The 20,222-nt window shown below is 45.1% G+C and overlaps 1 protein-coding gene across 2 annotated transcripts; it reads left to right on the forward strand.

Annotated features, from left to right (window-relative positions):
- The first annotated feature begins 4,618 nt into the window (after positions 1-4,618).
- On the forward strand, positions 4,619-15,128 carry EMB2813 (DNA primase, large subunit family). Of its 2 annotated transcripts, none has more exons than XM_048701215.2 (20): positions 4,619-4,876; positions 4,996-5,057; positions 5,523-5,626; positions 5,734-5,815; positions 5,908-5,967; positions 6,054-6,108; positions 6,528-6,547; positions 6,651-6,734; positions 6,812-6,876; positions 7,215-7,263; positions 7,344-7,391; positions 7,484-7,573; positions 7,645-7,704; positions 7,803-7,862; positions 8,107-8,181; positions 8,273-8,358; positions 8,634-8,727; positions 8,809-8,916; positions 9,014-9,095; positions 14,776-15,128. In XM_048701215.2, exons 1-19 carry the CDS (start codon positions 4,720-4,722, stop codon positions 9,044-9,046), a joined length of 1,392 nt encoding a protein of 463 aa, XP_048557172.1. In that variant the 5' UTR covers positions 4,619-4,719; the 3' UTR covers positions 9,047-9,095; positions 14,776-15,128. The 2 variants fall into 2 exon arrangements, with proteins under 2 accessions (XP_048557172.1, XP_048557173.1); XM_048701216.2 differs by having other exon boundaries at positions 14,779-15,128.
- The last annotated feature ends 5,094 nt before the right edge of the window (positions 15,129-20,222 follow it).

The raw sequence follows: 20,222 nt of genomic DNA on the forward strand, positions 1-20,222 counted from the left end.
CGAGCAGGAATTAAGCTTGGGGATGCTTGATACGTCTCCAACGTATCTATAATTTTTGATTGCCCCATGCTATTATATTATCTATTTTGGATGTCAATGGGCTTTATTTTACACTTTTATACCATTTTTGGGACTAACCTACTAACTGGAGGCCCAACCCAAATTGCTGTTTTTTTGCCTATTTTAGGGTTTCGAAGAAAAGGAATATCAAACGGAGTCCAAACGGAATGAAACCTTCGGGAACGTGATTTTCTCAACAAACGTGATCTAGGAGACTTGGAGTGGGCGTCAAGAAACAACGGAGGAAGCCACATGGCAGGGGGCGCGCCTACCCCCCTGGGCGCGCCCTCCACCCTTGTGGGCCCTTCATTGCTCCACTGACGTACTTCTTCCTCCTATATATATCCACGTACCCCCAAACATCCAGGAGCACCACGAAAACCTAATTCCACTGTTGCAACCTTCTGTACCCGAGAGATCCCATCTTGGGGCCTTTTCCGGAGCTCCGCCGGAGGGGGCATTGATCATGGAGGGCCTCTACATCAACTCCATGGCCTATCCGGTGATGTGTGAGCAGTTTACTTCAGACCTATGAGTCCATAGTTATTAGCTAGATGGCTTCTTCTCTCTCTTTGGATCTCAATACAAAGTTCTCCTCGATCTTCTTGGAGATCTATTCGATGTGATCTTCTTTTGCGGTGTGTTTATCGAGATCCGATGAATTGTGTGTTTATTATCCAGATTATCTATGAACAATATTTGATTCTCCTCTGAATTCTTTTATGTATGATTGGTTTATCTTTGCAAGTTTCTTCAAATTATCAATTTGGTTTGGCCTACTAGATTGATCTTTCTTGCAATGGGAGAAGTGCTTAGCTTTGGGTTCAATCTTGCGGTGCTCGATCCCAGTGACAGAAAGGGAACCGACATGTATTGTATTGTTGCCATCGAGGATAAAAAGATGGGGTTTATATCATATTGCGTGAGTTTATCCCTCTACATCATGTCATCTTCCTTAAAGCATTACTATGTTCTTATGAACTTAATACTCTAGATGCATGCTGGATAGCGGTCAGTGTGTGGAGTAATAGTAGTAGATGCAGAATCGTTTCGGTCTACTTGTCTCGGACGTGATGCCTATATACATGATCATACCTAGATACTCTCATAACTATGCTCAATTCTATCAATTGCTCGACAGTAATTCGTTTACCCACCGTAATACTTATGCTCTTGAGAGAAGCCACTAGTGAAACCTATGGCCCCCGGGTCTATCTTCCATCATATTAATCTTCCAACACTTAGTTATTTCCTTTGTCGTTTCTTTTACTTTGCATCTTTATTTCTCTTTATCATAAAAATACCAAAAATATTACCTTATCATATCTATCAGATCTCACTCTCGTAAGTGACCGTGAAGGGCTTGACAACCCCTTTATCGCGTTGGTTGCGAGGTTCTTATTTGTTTGTGTAGGTGCGTGGGACTTGAGCGTGATCTCCTACTGGATTGATACCTTGGTTCTCAAAAACCGAGGGAAATACTTACGCTACTTTGCTGCATCACCCTTTCCTCTTCAAGGGAAAACCAACGAAGTGCTCAAGAGGTAGCATCACGCGTCCGCCACCGCGTTCGGATGCCAGACGACCGCATTGCCTCCGGTGAGGCGGCGCGACACCTTGCGGTGGATCCTTATGGCATTTAGGCGGACGTAATGGATTCCCGACAAAAGGAGTCCGAACGCTGACGTCGGACGGCCTCCTCCCGGGAGTGGCGGAGCGCAAGCCGGACGGTCATCTCCTCCTTGGGGTCACGTGGGATGAGCTCGAGGTCGACGGATTTGGAGGTGCAGGACTCATATCCGTTGCCCGCCATGCCGGAGAGGGCCGGAGATCGCGGGAGGGGAGCTTGGGTGGCGGAGTGGAGTGGCTAGGGTTTGGACCGGGAAGTGGATGGGGACGAATATATATGGGGTTCTGGTGAGCCAGCATGGGCCGAATTCAATGTGGCACACGCGTCCGGTCATGCACAGACCTCCCCATATCTGCCCCGTATTTTGGGCTGGATATGAGGGTGCCGGTCAGCCCGGACGTTTGAGGCCGGTTTGAGGTGCATGTCTGGGTTGGCTTTTTTGACCAGTCATTGACCGAGTCGTACGCGTCACTAGCTGAGCTATTCTCTTCTATCTTGCAGGCAAAGTACTTGTCAAATGTCTCATACCTCTCGACATGGACATGAGTCTGAAATACCAATTTCAACTCTTGGAATATCTTATATGTTCCGTGGCATTCAAAATGTTTTTGAAGTCCCGGTTCTAAGCCGTAAAGCATGGTGCACTAAACTATCAAGTAGTCATCATATTGAGCTTGTCAAACATTTATAACGTCTATATCTACTCCTGTAATAGGTCTGTCACCTAGCGGTGCATCAAGTACATAATTTTTCTGTGCAGCAACGAGGATAAGCCTCAGATCACGGACCCAGCCCGCATCATCGCTACTATCATCTTTCAACTTAGTTTTCTCTAGGAACATATCAAAAATAAAACAAGGGAGCTATACGCGAGCTATTGATCTACAACATAGATATGCAAATACTATTATGACTAAGTTCATGATAAATTAAGTTCAATTAATCATATTACTTAAAAACTCCCACTTAGTTAGACATCCCTCGAGTCATCTAAATAATCACGTGATCCATATCAATTAAACCATGTCCGATCATCACGTGAGATCGAGTAGTTTTCAATGGTGAACATCTCTATGTTGATCATATCTACTATATGATTCACGTTCAACATTTCAGTCTCCAGTGTTCTGAGGCCATGTCTGTACATGCTAGACTCGTCAAGTTTAACCCGAGTATTCCGCATGTGCAAAACTGTCTTGCACTCATTGTATGTGAACGTAGAGCTTATCACACCCGATCATCCCATGATGTGTCAGCACGACGAACTGTTGCAACGGTGCATACTCAGGGATAACACTTATACCTTGAAATTTTAGTAAGGGATCATCTTATAATATTACCGCTGTACTAAGCAAAACAAGATGCAATAAAAGATAAACATCACATGCAATCAAAATGTGATATGATATGACCATCATTATCTTGTGCCTTTGATCTTCATCTCCAAAGCACCGCCATGATCTCCTTCGCCCATTAAATTGCTGGCGCTCACACGTGCTAAGACAACACGCGGCTCATGGGACCATTTGACTTTTTAAAAAGTTCACAAACTTGGTTTTTAAGTTCACAAAATTGAAAAAGATCACAAATTTTGAGAATATTTTAAGAATTCATTTTTTTACAAATTGGAAAAAAGTTCGCTAATTTGAAACAAGTCCATTAATTTGAATGTTTTTATGAATTATTAATGTCCGCGGATTCAAAAATAATAATTTGAAATTGTTCGTGAAATTGAAAAAGTTCATAGATTCAAAAAAAGGATTAAAAAAGAATTCATATATTTGGGGAAAGTTCATGAATTTGAAAATAAAATATGAAATAGAAATAAAAAGCAGAGAAAAACTTAGTCCCGAACAAACAAAAAATAAAACAGCCCAGAAAACCCGGTGTGAACCTTCTAGGGTTCCCAAAACCGATGCAACGAAATATGCTAGTATGGGTCGGTCTACTTAAAAAACATAGCGAAGGGACCTGAGCGCCCTGTATTAGGTACGAAGTAAACGATATTATTTTTTTTGCTATTGGTTCAGTGCAATTTTCAAACTTCGACGGACGGCGTACAATCAGAGGAGAAAGAATATTAGTATGCTTTTTAATGTATTTTTTTAAATTCAAACCGTTCCTATTTATTCATAAAAGGCAGGAATCTCTGCCGATAGAATGTGCAAGATACAATCAGGCAGTTGGTGTAATCAAACCTTACATAAGTCATTAGAAACCCCTTCTCTAGCTAGCGCATGTGCTGCACCATTCGCCGAGCGGCGAACCCAGGTAATCTTCCACTGCTCCCGCGCCTGCAACATCATTTTCACCTCTTCTACTAATGGTCCCAACACGAACAAGTCCTTCTCCCTGTTCTGAAGCTTGCTAGCTATCTCTTTGCTATCTGTCTCAATATGCAGACGATTGGCATTAAACTCATCTGCTAATTGAACTGCTTGTCGACAAGCATGCAGTTCACTAGCCGCAGGATCTGTGCACCCAGACAAGACATGGCATATGCCTCCAAGGAAAGCCCCTTTATGATTCCTGAATACAACACCGGCTCCTCCTTTTGATCCCATTTTGGACGTAGCACCATCCATGTTTACTTTGATCCAGCCCAACTCTGGGGTACCCATTTCTGCACTGGAGTAGGTTTCGGCCTCCTGCTCATACTTCCGTTCGTAGCCTGCCATTGTTCGTAGACATGTAATTTTGTTTTTTACTGGTCGTTCTATGTCCAATTATCTATCCGTTGGGTCATTTTTGATATCAATCAGATCTAATGATGTCTTTGTTAAGAAAAAAGTAAAGGGCGCTATGGGCGCCAAATAAATCCGTTTGCCTAAATGTATACGGAGTTGAAAATGAAGGCCTAGCCCATACGAAGAAGCTGACCGTCCAGCCGCGGGAAAAGCACACCCATTTCCCGCCAAACTCGGAAGAAAAATCCCCAATCCCCTTCCCCTACCCCCCCGTCGCAGAGGAGAGAGAGAGAGAGAGAGAGAGACTCATTCCGCCGCGCTTGGAACCAAACACCCACAGCCATGGAAATCGTGCGATCCCAACGGCAGCTCGCGGCGGCGGCCGCAGCCGCCAGCGGCGGAGGCAGCGGCGCGGGGGCCCTGCCAACGTACCGTGTGGCGCCGCAGCTGGAGGTGCGGCTGGAGGAGTTCGAGCTCTTCGCCATCGACCGCCTGCGAGGTGCGTTGACCAGCCTTCGTTTCGTGGGGCAATTTTTGGCTCGTTCTGCCGCGCAACTCTTTAGATCTGGTTATTAACAGTTAGCGTTTCATGCGAATTTTCTGTGCTGTGTTGGTTAGTCCTGAAGGGGATCTCGGATGGGCTATCGCGGGGGAAGAGGCCAGAGGAGATGGAGAAACTGGTGAGCCATTCTTTCTTGCTCCGTTGATCTATTTCTGTGCCTTCCGTGAGAAAGCTACATTTTTGGGAGTTTTTGCAGATTTTTGGTACAAGCAGGTGAAAGTATCAGTAAATCTTGCTGCGTGTAGACCTCGATCTGAGTTTGATTTAGAAGAGACGCATGGGCAATTTATAAGTTGAACTCAGGCTCTTTTAGATGTCCACACGATGTTCCTTTTGGATATTTCCATTTTATTATTTGAAAATTTCTTGATAAAATTTAATGTGTTATAAATTGAAGTTGCGAGTGTTTCTTAGATCGAGTATATATTAAGGTAAATTTTTGGTAAGTCTAGTTATGGATTTAGCATATGCTTCTCCTTGATATCCAGGCAAGCAAGTTAAATGTAGATATCTGAAGCCTTGTTATGAATGGTGATTAAATGTTTGAATCAAACTAAAATGTATGCTTCTCCTTGACACTTAGGTAAGTGAATTGTGGAAGGCACATATGAGGCACCAGGATCCAGCAGAGGCTTTGAACAAGGACATAATATCTCACTTTGTGCTCCGTCTTGTATACTGCAGAACGTAAGCATAACATTCTTGCAGTTACATTTTGGATTCATCAGGCTGGTGGTTTGTTTCTGCGATTTTGATCAACTTATTGGAACACTGTTTGTTTACCTACCTTCTAGGGAGGAATTGCGTAAGTGGTTTCTCTCCATGGAAAATACACTGTTTCGGTATCGCTTTCGTCTCGAGAGTCCTGAATCACAGGTGGCTTCTTCTCTATTTATCATGTAACTGAACTAAAGGAAAATAATATACTCCATATGTTGTAACCATGCCTGTCCTACTGTCTTTTTCAGAGGCTTCTTATGAGTGAGTTTCAGCTTCCATACAAAGCATTGCCACACTCGGAATTCGAGGTATAGATTATGGACATTAATAAAATAGTTGAGCACTTGGATGTTGATGCTTCAGAGTAATGTAACTTCTTGGTTTCACGCTGTAGGCTGTGAAAGATAAGTTAAGCCAAGTTGCACGTTCCATTGGTCAATCGGCAAGCGGTATGGAACACTCTTTGCTGGTTTATTTTGATTTGTACCTTGAAAATAAGTGGCACAGGTGCCCACATATTCAATTTGGATTTGTCACTGCTTTTAACTTATTTAGGTGCAGATTTCTATTCCAAGGCATTATAACAAATTACAGAATAATCTGCTTTGGATTACGTCCAATTGTTTGTATGATCTGAAATCACGACTAGTTATGTATTGATACAGTGGATGGACCACTGGGATTGAACTCTGGAGATATCTCTAAAGAAAATGTATTTGCAATGCATAGCAATGTGATGTGAAACTTTTAGTACTTCAACCTTTGTCACCATTTGTCAATTGCTCTTTATGCTGTTCAAGTAGAAATGTTCTTATTGGCATTTGTGTTCTTGAACTTACGAGCTAACTTTTTGTATTTCATTTTGCAGTTGAATCTGTGTTCTTCAAGGTATGTGCACAGTCTATCTTAGTTTGAAATCCCATATATTTGTTTTAAGTTTTTGTTCCTGTGATTGAGCAACCTAACTAAATAATGCTTAAACCCAATTAAGGTACCTTTTGAAGAAGTTCCAGATCTTGTTGCCAGCCGCCGAGTATTCCTTTCAAAGGGCTATGCTTATGTTGCGATGAGTCAGGTTTGATGTGAACATGAGAATGCACACTTCTTATTTGGTTAATGCCCATGCTAAACATATCTGCATAAATATGCCAGGTGGTTTCACTTGTGGTAACCCAGTTCCGCTGCAATATCTCAAAGGCACTTGTTTTAACAAATAGGTAAATGGTAACCTTGTATTTTTCAAAGTTGTACCTGCTTATTTTGTAGGAAATATTTCTTGTGGTCTTGATATATGCTACCTGATTGTGTATTTTTAGCAATATTGTATCTCCCTTGTACCTTATGCATACATAACAATAGTGTTCTTTGTCTCATTGATCAGCCTCCATTCATGTTTAGACAAATAAAAGACTTGAGTTTGTAGTTGTTTGCATGATTACATCGTTTCATTACTTTGAACTTCCCTTCCATCTTGGCATTTGTTTTTGAACTTAGCACTTGTATGGCTGTATATGAGTAAAGACAATCTCTAATACCTGAAACAATTCAAGCACAGGAAATGGACTGCGACCATTAAGGAACAAGAAAAGGACAGGTTGACTCCTGTAAGTATAAATGCACAATTCCCAGTTTTTTTCTCAGGCTTATCTTCTAGTAACATGTATGATGTATATTTCTTGAACAGATTGTTGAGGCGTTAAGCAATGCATATTTTGGACCTGATTACTCTCAGGTATACTGTTACACGTGTACTTTTCAACACATTATTTTTGATGCTTCACTAAATTACTGAACCTTTTGGTTTATAATCAATATTTTATACAGCCAAATGATGCTACCGAGATTTCGCCGAAGGATATTGATCAACTGGCTAGAACTTCTTTCCCTCTTTGTATGCGCCATATGCTAGAGAAGGTCAGGCACCTTAAAAGTTATGTACATGGCTTACCTCTTGATCAGGTTATTCAGTGTTTGCTTTTTGGCAGTTGAGAGAAAACCATCATCTCAAACACGGGGGTAGAATGCAGTTTGGTCTTTTCCTCAAGGTAATACGATGAGTTAAAGCTGAATCTTAGTTTCATAAGCGCCAATAATTTATTTTATGTATGCCGTGTTAATGTACTTCTGAAATTTTATTATTTAGGGTGCTGGGCTAAAGCTGGAGGATGCTCTCACATTTTGGAGATCGGAATTCTCTCAGAAGGTACCTGTACTTTTCCTGGTGAATATATGAATCTGCAGCTTTATTTTTGTGGAAGTGTCCAAGAAAACTTTTATTGTTGAGAAACCATATGCAAACCTCTCAGTGTTTTTATGATGTTGAAGTTGTGTTAAGCAATACTTTTTGTATGACTACTTACTGCACTCTTACCTGTAGTGCTGTAAGTTAATCAGATATAGTTTCTAGTCTCTATTGCTTCACTGATGCTGAATCTCTTACGGATAAGGTTGGCTCTGAGCGATTTGACAAGGAATATGCATATAGTATCAGACACAATTATGGAAAAGAAGGAAAACGAACGGTAAGCCCCTTGTTCTATGTACATAACTTAATATTAGTAACTCTTGCCGTTTTTGGTGGAAAATTGATAACCTGTTAAATGGTTGCTGCAGGATTACACTTCATATTCATGTCAAAAGATCATCTCCGCTACACCTGGTGTTGGTGATCATCATGGTTGCCCTTATCGACATTTTGGGTATTATTCTCATTCATAGTGTCCTCTTTAAATAATAGTTATCAGAATAGCTAAAAGCTTATATTTTTTGTGGTTACCCTGAACTTTCTTCTAGCGTTAATTGCCTAACAGTGTCTCTGAAGTATGAGAATATGGGGCCTTGTATTCTGCATGTTAAAGGTTTTGGACTGACCTGAATGGCAGCATGTTGAATCCAAAAGAATCCAGGAAATTTACTGAATTGCTCCTAATATTTGTTTCATGTGTTTACCCCTTTTTTTGTGTTGTATTCGTAGTGAAGAGAACCTGAGAGCAGCTCTCAACAATATGGGTGTCGGTGGAAATGCTTTGGAAGGGATACTCGATAAAGTGAAGAACAGGCATTATCAGGTACTTTACCCCAGTCCTTAGTTTCATTAGCAGTGTTCTATTATCGACTAACCAAATCATCTGATCCATGCGACAATGCAGCTAGCTTGCACAATGACTTTTGAGGCAACTCATGGTGTCTCATGTGATACCGGAATCAATCATCCTAATCAGTATTTCAGCGAAAGCCAGAAAGTCTTGCAAGCTAAGGTGAGTTAGATAGTTGATTACCCATGAAACCGTGATTCCTTCTTTTTTTCAGTATATAAGGAATTCGAATTGACACTAATATTGGTTCATTCTGCAGAACCAAACAGTACAGAGTCAGTTATCGACCTAAGTTGGGATGCTCCTGCAGAAAGCAGTCCATCCACCAAGTAGAAACCCAGGTTTTCACACTACTGTTTTGGAAGTTGTAACTTTGTACTTGATGATTGAATGTTAACTGCATTTTGTCCATTGTATGACATTTCTAATGTGCGACAGCAATTACTGTAGACGTGCTGCTCACCATTTTTTTTCGGACCTGCCATGAATATTTCTGCTGCCATTCGATTTTCTCAAATATATAATGCTCATGATACTTAGCTTTGAGCATTTATCTTCTTTTTGGAGGAAACCGCCAGGAGCATTGCCTTTTCAGTAGCAGGAGTGATTTAGTGGGGCACTGTTTTACAGTACCAAGACCAAAGAAACCCTCAATCCTACAGTAGTCTACACCCAAATGTCTGTAGCACTAACTGCCTGTCGATTATTGTCCCCAAAGCTAGAGAAGCCATCTCATGGTAGTTCATCCTAATATTTTTTTTAGAAAATGGAAGATATTATCCTAGTTGCATTGAAAATTATCTTGTTGCACTCTTTCCAGACCTTCCATAGGATGTATAGGATTTGACTGCTCCTGCCAACTGTATTTTGGTGTAACAATGTAGTCCCTTCCCTCAATTCATCCACTGATTCAAAGGACCGCATGTTCACTATGCTCCCAATCGCAAGCCACTGTTTATCAAATTGCCAACTTGAATGATAAAGGGCACTGAATACACTTGTGGAGGGCCGTCTCATGGGCTCGAAGGCAAACCCAAACTTGTTGTAAGGCCACTCCCTCACCGCAAGGACATGATGCGCCTATGAAACATCGGGCAGGAGAAGAGTCTACGTTTTGGCTCCGTGTGGGCTTTCCAAATCTTTTTTTCCTGGACCATGCATGAGAGCTGCATGTTTCATTAAGATGATACAACACCAAAAAGGCATGACCCATACAACATCATAGAGACACGACCCAACTGCAGAACCAAACCGACCTAAAACCGCCAAACCAAGAATTGACGGTCTGTGGCTAGAAGACCATCAAACCCAACCTAGACAAGAGCAATAGTGCCGCGTATGACATGAAATCAGGAAAACATCCACTACAAGAGCTTGTGCAACAGTCGGCAACAACATGACCCAAACATGACTACAACGACGACAATGACTAAAGCACAAGCAACACATGGACTAGTCCGCCACCAACCTTGAACAAACACCACTTGCTTGAGCATGGCATTGCGTCATCGAGTGAACGAGGCCACCAGCCCAACGCTATTGGACCAGCCGCCACTAAGGCCATAGGAGGACTGCGGGGTGGACGGACATGAACCGAGGGGGAGCAGGAGGGGCGTGCGAGCAGCAAAGAGGGCGCCAACCGTTACCAACAACCAAGGGGTAGGGGAGCGGGACAAAGGCTAGCTGTGGGGCCAGAAGAGGAGGTTGAACCATTGGAGATGGCCGCACCACTGCAAGCCAATGACATGCAGCCCTCCCAATGACCATGTGGTGCCAGGCTGGTCTGTGACAAGCGATCAAGTCCAACCATCGTTACGAGTCGACGAGAGGCATGAGCACTAGATCCGATGGAATCGCTACCGGATTTGGCCGTGTAGAGAGGAAGAAGGTTTGGGATGCAACTCGCAATTACATTCATTGGCATCCAATGCTTATATACACGTACAAGTGCAGCTCACGTCCGCAACTAATCCTAACAATCAAGCCATTAGCTAAGAAGATTTAGGAGGCGTGTCTGTTAGCAACCAATCCTAAGGAACCGGTTCTACTCCTACGACGCATAGGCTGGATCGAATTTCCTCAAAGGTTGATGTCGGTAGCCCCTTTGCCATCATATCCGTAGACAGCTGGGCTGTGGGAACATGATGAACACAAACACGCACGAGAGCCACCTGCTCACGCATGAAATAGATGTCGAGTTTGATGTGCTTGTTGCGTCAATGATGCATGGGGTTGGTGGAGAGATAAACGGCAGAGGCGTTGTCACAGTACACCTGGTTGCCTTGGAGACGTTGCAGTGCAGCTCATGAAGAAGTTGACAAGGCCATGACACACGAACACTCAATGGTAACATTGGCCACAACCTTGTACTTCGCCTTGGTGTTGTAGTGCAACACCGTGGGCTGTCTTTTTGAGGACCACGAGATGAGCGATGGCCTGAGGCAGACGCAATAGTTGGACGTCGAGTGGCGGGTGTCTTGGCAATTGACCCACTCCGTGTCTGAGTACGCCACACTGTCGATTGAGGACGCCACGTGCAAGATGAGCTGAGAACCATGGTGCAACAAATGTACTGGAGAATCGTGTGGAGGCACACCTATTGGAGGACATACTTGAAGTTCAGTCGGGTGAGTGTGAAATACCGTAGTGTGCCAGATGAAGCACTAGAAGGGGGTGTCCGGTGCAGGCGAGCCATCGTGTGTGTAGAGCTTTGCCATGGCGTCTGGGTGTTGCCGCGGGCTTGTAGTTAAGCATGCCGGTGCGCTTGAGCAGCTCGTGTGCATACTTCTGCTGATAGAGGAAGAAGCTGTCCGAGGATGCATCACTTTAATGCTGAGGAAGTAGTGTAGAGGACAAAGGTCCTTGATGGCGAAGTCGGCGCATAGGTGGGCGGTCATATATAGAAGGAGCTTGCTGGAGGACACCGTCAATATGTGTCGTTGATGTAGAGCAACAAGTATGCCGTGGCAGCGTCGTGGCGATACACAAAGAGTGAGGCATCAAATTGCATGGAACAAAAGCTGAGTAGTTGAAGGCACGCCGTGATCCGCTAGTACCAATCATGTGGTGCTTGCTTAATCTCCTACAACAAACGAGAGAGTAGACATACATGGTCGGGGTTGTCGCCATCGACGAAGCCGATAGGTTGATGGCAGAAAACCTGTTTGTCGAGGTTGCCGTGAAGGCGCTGAAGACATCCATCTGGTGCACCGGCCAAACATGAGAGACCGTGAGCTAGAGGGCAGTGCGGACCGTGCATCGTTTGACAATCAGCGTGAAGGTGTCAGTGAAGTCGATGCCGGTACGCTGTCGAAAGCTGTGAACCACCCACCGTGCTTTGTACTGCTCAAGAGTGTTGTTGAGACACAACTTATGTTGGAAGACCCACTTCCTACTGATCACATTGGTGTGCCATGGTCGTGGGACGAGTTGCCATGTCTTGTCCTGTTGCAAGGCGTCGAACTCTTTCACGCATGAATTCTCCTACTTCCTCTGTCTTTCGGCAAGACCAACCCTTTCTCTAGCGCGCTAGCCGAGTCTCTCAACATTGCTACCCTTCGCCACGTCAACATTTCTGAATATGTTCCGATTCGTCCTGGCCTAAATGACTCGACCTTCTATGTTTAGAAAACATATTTCTCCCTTGCCTTCCGCTCCTTCCAAATTTGTGATCACGACGATTGGTCTGTTGGCGTGCAAGCCATGAAGCCATGAAGGTTGACCATGACTGGTCCCCCGTTGACGCCACCATCATTCATTGGCTTTACTTGATGGTCTCCTAGGAGATTTTCAACATTGTGGTTTGCGAGGGCGACGACCCCTACTCTGTCTGGACGAAGGTTGCGGCCCCTTCCAGACAACAATGTGCAACACATCGTCTTCCTCCTGCATGAGTTCTTCGGCCTCTACTAGGGTGATTCCTCCATTGATGAGTAATTCATGCACAATAAGATGATCGTCCACGAAATGCGCGAGGTCGACACGTTGGTCACGAACTTCCGCTCTAATACCATGTAGAGTGGGATGCAACTCATGATTATATATTCATTGGCATCTAGTGCTTATATACATGTACATGTGTAGCTCATGTTCACGATTAATCCCTACTATCAAGCCATTAGTTGAGAGGATTTAGGAGGCGTGGTGGTTAGCAACATTTCCTAAGGAATCGGCTCTATTGTGTGCATGTGCTATCGAGATGAACAAGAGGAGCTGGATCTGGCTTAGATGACCGAGATGGGAAGGGGGATGACGGGGACGACCTAGGAATGAAGGGAGCATGCCGGGAACAACCAATAACATGACCAGAGACCACCATCCATTTGTCGACCATATTAGGAGCATGGACAATCCAAAGCAAAGTGCGACGGGTGCCTCATTGCCGCCGTCCTTGGTGGCCGCAATGACTTAGCTGGTGGCAAGGAGGGGGAGATGGTGGGTAAGGCCAGAGGCGACTAGGGGTTGTTTTCCACTCGAGTCACCCTCCGACTCGGGGGTCTCCTTCCCAAATCTTTCTAGTCTCAAACTTTGTGAAACAATCCTAAAATTTGATTCTATGCACCGCCAAAGAGATTCCCAATCCTCTCATTTCCAACTTATCGAGTCTGCTCTGCTAGGATCAATGCTGGCTGAGCTGATAAGGTTCACAGCTAATCATTTAGCGAATGGGTAACACTTAATCATTTGGAAAACCATGACCAAGTTGTACAATTTCAAACAGTTTTGATGGATATCTTACTTTGATATGGTGTCAACGTGCCGGACATGTGCCATGATACATACTATTATCTGTCTGTACAACTTCGTTACTATTAGATACACCCTTATAATACAAATCATTGAGAGAGTTGGCATTTTGCCTTTACACGGGCTTCCCAAATCTTGCCATACTTTGAGAAGAGTCTGCATTTTAGCTCTGTGCGGGCTGTCCAAATCTTTCCTGTCCCAATTTCTGGGAAACAACCAAGAAATTTGTTCCTATGCACATGGCACCAGATCAATACCTATTCCTCTCATTTCCACCCAATTAATTCTGCTCTCCTAGGATCAATGCTGGCCAAGCTGATATGGTTTCACAAGCCAAACCTTTAGACATTGTTCCAAATATTGGCCAGTTAATCGCCATCTCGGTTCGTTAATCGCTACTCGGCGGGTTGCCGGATAGCCGATTAATTGATTTATCAGCCGATTAACTAGAAAATTCGCCCGTTTATCCCTACTTAACACCCGACCGATATGCTATCAATTACCGATGTCCTGAACATTGCCTTTAGTGAATGGGTAGAGGTTCATCATTCCGAAAACCATGACTGAGTTGTGCGATGTCCAATAGTTCTGGGTAAAACAAATGGGGAAAATTGTACATATACCACTAAGTTTGGAAAATTATACAAATTTATAATTACAACTGATGTAATAGCTTTGGTACCATTAGCAAGAGATGAAATAGTGTTTATTTGCTACTGATAGCCCTATATGAGGTGAAAAAACACACTTTTAGTTTTGTTTTTGAAATTATATGAAACACATGTTTTCTCTTTTAAGGGTAGTAGGGTCATTTGACCATGGTGAAACTTGTCTGGTACTTGTCATCAAAGTTTAAAAATATCTACTTGTCATGTTTGCAATGGTACTAGAGCAATTTCTGACGGATGTATGGCAGATGCACAAGTGCACACTCTTGGAGTGGTAGATATACAATATTAATGCATATAATTCAGCTTTCTGCTAGGTATACAATTGGTCCACATAAATAGAAGTGTATTATTTAATCATTCTCAAAAGGAAACTGTTCTATCATTCTCAAACAAGATCTGGCAAAATGGCAAATCATCTAGTTTAGAATAAGGATCATGTTGGTTTCTTGCATAACACAGTATGGTAATAACTGAACACAAGATTTCCATAAAATAGGCAACTCAAGATTTTGGGCAGATGTTAAATTTTGGTTAACAAAGAGTAACTAGGTATGCTACGACAGAACTTATTCCGTGTCTTATTTTCTGTCCCTAAACTCTACAGCAGCTCGGTGTCGAATCAAGAGTGGTGCTTGACTGCAAAGTTGCCAGTACATGGAGATCAAGTTTGCTCATGTTTAGCCTGATGTGTGGAGCGAGTTCTGCTGCTCGCTGGGGTTCGGGGAGTTCCAACTGCCGGTCCATGGCGTCGCATCCTGTGCTACTATTAGCAACATAAGAGAAACTTAATCTATTGTCGTACAACAGTGCTCGGTCAAAATGAGAGCGAATAGAGATTGATATGGATTTTGGTAGTACTGTAATCTTCTAGTACCACCGACTTGTGAACACCCTGATCAGTTGTGCTGCTTCTTGGAGAGGAATATTATGGAGTAGGTACGCATGTTCTTCATTTCATATAGGCATCTGTTGATGTTTTGTAGAAGGCAGAAAAATCACTAAATACTGACCAGAGATATCCTACTGCCATCTTACTGTTAAACATTTGGAACATCAATTTTCTGCTGTTGTCTGGTCAAAGATAAGAACAGTCTTCCTCCTTGAAAAAGGAAACATAAAAAGATAAAAATTGTTACTGAGGTTCAGGACAAACCTACATCATATTACTGGGCATGACTAAGGGCACTGAAGTCAATCAAACAACGTCTTTGATCACATCACATTGCTACGAATGCATGGACTGTCTCTCTCGTGATCTTAGACGTTGGTAACTTTGTATGTTAAGCTCGGATTACATATGTTCAACTCAAACATCATGTGATTTTACAAAACACACGTACGGCATCACTCAAGCAAAACAAGATCGGAAAGCTCGCTACGAATCAGCAGTGTACTTATTCCTCCGGCGCGTCAGCGCTCGTGCATGCCCTCGCGCTTGAGCCGCTCCTGCACCATCGATATGTACAAGGCGGCACGGCGGTCAACGTCAGCGTCGCCTCCTGGTCCGTTGCAGTGCTTGCTGTTGCCAGGCGCCATCACCTGCACAGTGATCACCCCCGGCGGCGGAGCGGGCGTCAGCGGCCATGGCGCTGCTGCGGGGGGCATCTCCTTGTTGCCTGCCTGGACCGGTGCGGCAGGGGCCGCCGCCGCTGGCGACCGGGGGTAGAAGGGCATCGCCGCCTTGTGCCTCGTTGCTCTGGCACGCTTGTACAAACCGATGTCCATTGCACAGGTGAGGTGTCGTTGTATGTTTGTTCTGTACTTGTGCGGTGTGTAGGCTCGAGGTATTCCGTTCATGTCAATTTATAGTAGTTTCTGAATCCTTCTTTCTAAATGTTTTTCCAAACGGGGAATCCTTCTTTCTAAATGTTAAATAAATTAGGGCACTTCATGACGAATCTAATGATTCTAATTTTGTATTGTGCATACTAATATATTTTTCTTAAAACTTGATCAACTGTGACGCCCGGGTAATCAAGCTACAGTAACCCTCTGCTAATGATGCCACGTCACCTCGATTATTATTGATTATCTCGTGTTAGTTCAGAACCAATCCAAATTCAAATTTGAATTAAAGTCAAAACAATTAAAGTTTTCAAAAGTCAAAACTAAATTGTTCCTAATGTGTCAAATAATCCATAATAAATGTTGGTGCAGAAATCATCTTTTAATAAAATACTTAAATGCACTAAATAAATTAAAACAGTGTAAAACTATTATTTAAATGCTCTTAGATTAATAAACAAATACAAACTACTTTAATTAATGTGCCAAGTTAATTGTGGTAGTGGAATATTTAGTAACACTAATTTAGAGACTCTTACTGTGTTTTACTTAGACTAAAGCAATTAAGGTTAAAAAAAACAGAAAAGGAAAACAAAAGAAAACTAACAAAAAAAAGGGGAAACACACACCCCCCCCACTGGGCTCCGGCCCAGCAAGCCATTGGGCCACCCACCTGGTTGGCCCAGTCGCGCCCCTGCATAACCCCTCACCCCGCAGCCCTAGCCCACTACACCACGGTTCCCCCACGATCCCCCACTCTCCCCTCGTCCTCCCACACCGCCGCCACCACACAACGCACGCACAGGGGAGAGGAGCTCCTTGGACCGGGGCCCCAGCGCCCGAACCCGCCCACATCGTCGCCCCTCGCCGCTGTTCGCGGGATCGCCCAACACCTCGTCGAACCTCCTCCTGGCCGGACCGCTCCGTCCTCGACCTCCTCCTCGCCGGATCTGCGTCGCCGACCCGTCGCTCGTCCCCGTCCTCCCCCACCGGACCGCATCAAGCCTCGGCGCCCCCCCTTCTCACGTCGCACGTGAGCGTCCCGCCTCCTTCATTTTCCCCTTGTCCCTCCTTCCCTACCCGACACCTTAGGTCGCCGACCTCGCCGGACACGCGCTCGCGGTGAGCGTGCGCTCACCGCGCTTACTATGCGCTCCGCCAGAACCCCCCCCCCCACCGTGCGCCTCACGCGCGCGTCCACCCCCCCTGCGCGGCTGCTTGCTTCTACTGTCGCCGCTGCCGACGCCCACCCCCTCGACGTCGATTGCCGCGCCTTACGGCGTCCGATGCCCGCCGACGACCACGGCGCCCCGAACTCCTTCTGTCGCCTGTGGCTCGCTGCCCGCCTTGCTGGCTTGCCCTGCCGCGCCGCTTCGTCGGGGCTGCGCACGTCCGACCTCGCCACCACCGCCGCCCCGCGCCGGCGCTGCCATGCTGCTGCTCTTTTCCCCTTCGGCTGCCGCAGCTGGCTGCGGTGGCCGCCGGCGCCCCGCTGCGCCACAGAGGGCCTGGGCGAGCACCCTGCTGGGCTGGCGCCCACGCACCCAGCGCCCGTAACCCACTAGCATCAGCGCGCACTAAAGACCCCATGGCACAATGACACATGGGGCCCGCCCCAAAACGTTAAAAAAAGCATATAAAAATAAACAAAACAATAATTAAAATAAAAAAATAAATTTAATTAATTAATTAATTAACTAACTAAATTAATTAAGTTAATTAACCTTGATTAATTAATCTAATTAACCTGTTAGCTTAATTAAACAATAATTAGTTTAACTAAACCCTAATTAACCTAACAGGGTATGACAGGTGGGTCCCATTGGACCCACGCGTCAGGTTGTCCAGTCAACCCCTGTTGACTGCTGACGTCAGCATGACATCATGCTGATGTCATATATCCATTTTTGAATTAAATTAAATAATTTATTAAATATCAAAAAATGATTAAAACTTTAGAAAATCATATAAAATAAACCGTAGCTCAGATGAAAATACTTTCTACATGAAAGTTGCTCAGGACGACGAGACGAACCCGGATACGCAGCCTGTTCGTCCGCCACGCATCCCTAGCATAGCGAACACGCAACTTTCCCCCTCCGGCTCCTCTGTCCGAAAACGCGAAACACCGGAGATACTTTCCCGGATGTTATCCCCCTTCACCGGTATCACCTACTACCGCGTTAGGGCACCTCTAACGCCGTTACTTGACATGTCATGCATCACTATGCATATGCTTGCTTAAATATTTATTGTTTCTCCCCCCTCTTCTCTCAATAGACACCGAGACCGACTCCGCTGCTACCTAGTACGACTACGGAGTTGACGACCCCTCTCTCTTGCCAGAGCAACCAGGCAAGCCCCCCCTTTGATCACCAGATATCGCCTACTCTTCTCTATACTGCTTGCATTAGAGTAGTGTAGCATGTTACTGCTTGCATTAGAGTAGTGTAGCATGTTACTGCTTTCCGTTATTCCTATCCTGATGCATAGCCTATCCTTGCTACTACTATTGTTACCATTACCTGCTATCCTACTGCTTAGTATAGGATGCTAGTGTTCCATCAGTGGCCCTACACTCTTGTCCGTCTGCCATGCTATACTACTGGGCCGTGATCACTTCGGGAGGTGACCACGGGCATATACAATATACTTTACACAGTTACCTTACCTGGGATACTGTTCGGAGATGGGGGCTGAAGGGGCAGGTGGCTCCATCCCGGTAGAGGTGGGCCTGGGTTCCCGACGGCTCCCGACTGTTACTTTGATGCGGAGCGACAGGGCAGGTTGAGACCACCTAGGAGAGAGGTGGGCCTGGCCCTGGTCGGCGTTCGCGGATACTTAACACGTTTAACGAGATCTTGGTATTTGATCTGAGTCTGGCTACTGGCCTATACGCACTAACCATCTACGCGGGGACAGTTATGGGCACTCGACGTCGTGGTATCAGCCGAAGCCTTCGTGACGTCAGCAACGAAGCGGCGCGCGCTGGATTGGACTGGAACGCCTACTAGGCTAGGTCTGCTTTCGGCCGCCCACGCAACGTGCAGGTGTGCTAAGGGCGATGGGCCCAGACCCCTGGGCGCTTAGGTTTAGCCCGGCGTGCTGACCTCTCTGTTGGTCTAGGTGGGGCTGCGACGTGTTGATCTTCTGAGGCCGGGCATGACCCAGGAAAGTGTGTCCGGCCAAATGGGATCGAGCGTGTTGGGTTATGTGGTGCACCCCTGCAGGGAAGTTAATCTATTCGAATAGCCGTGATCTTCGGTAACATGACGACTTGGAGTTGTACCTTGACCTTATGACAACTAGAACCGGATACTTAATAAAACACACCCTTCCAAGTGCCAGATACAACCGGTGGTCGCTCTCTCACAGGGCGACGAGGGGAGGATCATCAGTTAGGATTATGCTATGCGATGCTACTTGGAGGACTTCAGTCTACTCTCTTCTACATACTGCAAGACGGAGGCTGCCAGAAGCGTAGTCTTCGACAGGATTAGTTATCCCCCTCTTATTCTGGCATTCTGCAGTTCAGTCCACATATGATACCCTTATTCCATTTGATACCCATGCATATGTAGTGTAGCTTCTTGCTTGCGAGTACTTTGGATGAGTACTCACGGTTGCCTTCTTCCTCTTTTCCCCCTATCCCTTCTACCTGGTTGTCGCAACCAGATGTTGGAGCCCAGGAGCCAGACGCCACCGTCAACGACGACTTCTACTACACCGGAGGTGCCTACTACTGCGTGATGCCCGCTGACGACGACCAGGAGTAGTTAGGAGGATCCCAGGCAGGAGGCCTGCGCCTCTTTCGATCTGTATCCCAGTTTGTGCTAGCCTTCTTAAGGCAAACTTGTTTATCTTATGTCTGTACTCAGATATTGTTGCTTCCGCTGACTCGTCTATGATCGAGCTCTTGTATTCGAGCCTTCGAGGCCCCTGGCTTGTAATATGTTGCTTGTATGGCTTATTTGATTTGTAGAGTTGTGTTGTGATATCTTCCCGTGAGTCCCTGATCTTGATCGTACACGTTTGCGTGTATGATTAGTGTACGATTAAATCGGGGACGTCACAAGTTGGTATCAGAGCCGACTGCCTGTAGGAATCCCCCTTTCCAACTCCTTGGTCGAAGTCGAGTCTAGTCATTGAAAAACTTTTACTAACATGGCTGTGCGGCTTACGGGCCCACGTCGCCATCTGGGTGGTATTAGGATCTTTTACTCCTCGATCCTTACTCCGGGACTCTGAACTCTCTTCTATTCGGGT

Source organism: Triticum urartu, chromosome 2A, assembly GCF_056163025.1.
Source record: "Triticum urartu cultivar PI428250 chromosome 2A, HENAU_Tu73, whole genome shotgun sequence".
Taxonomy (NCBI): domain Eukaryota; kingdom Viridiplantae; phylum Streptophyta; class Magnoliopsida; order Poales; family Poaceae; genus Triticum; species Triticum urartu.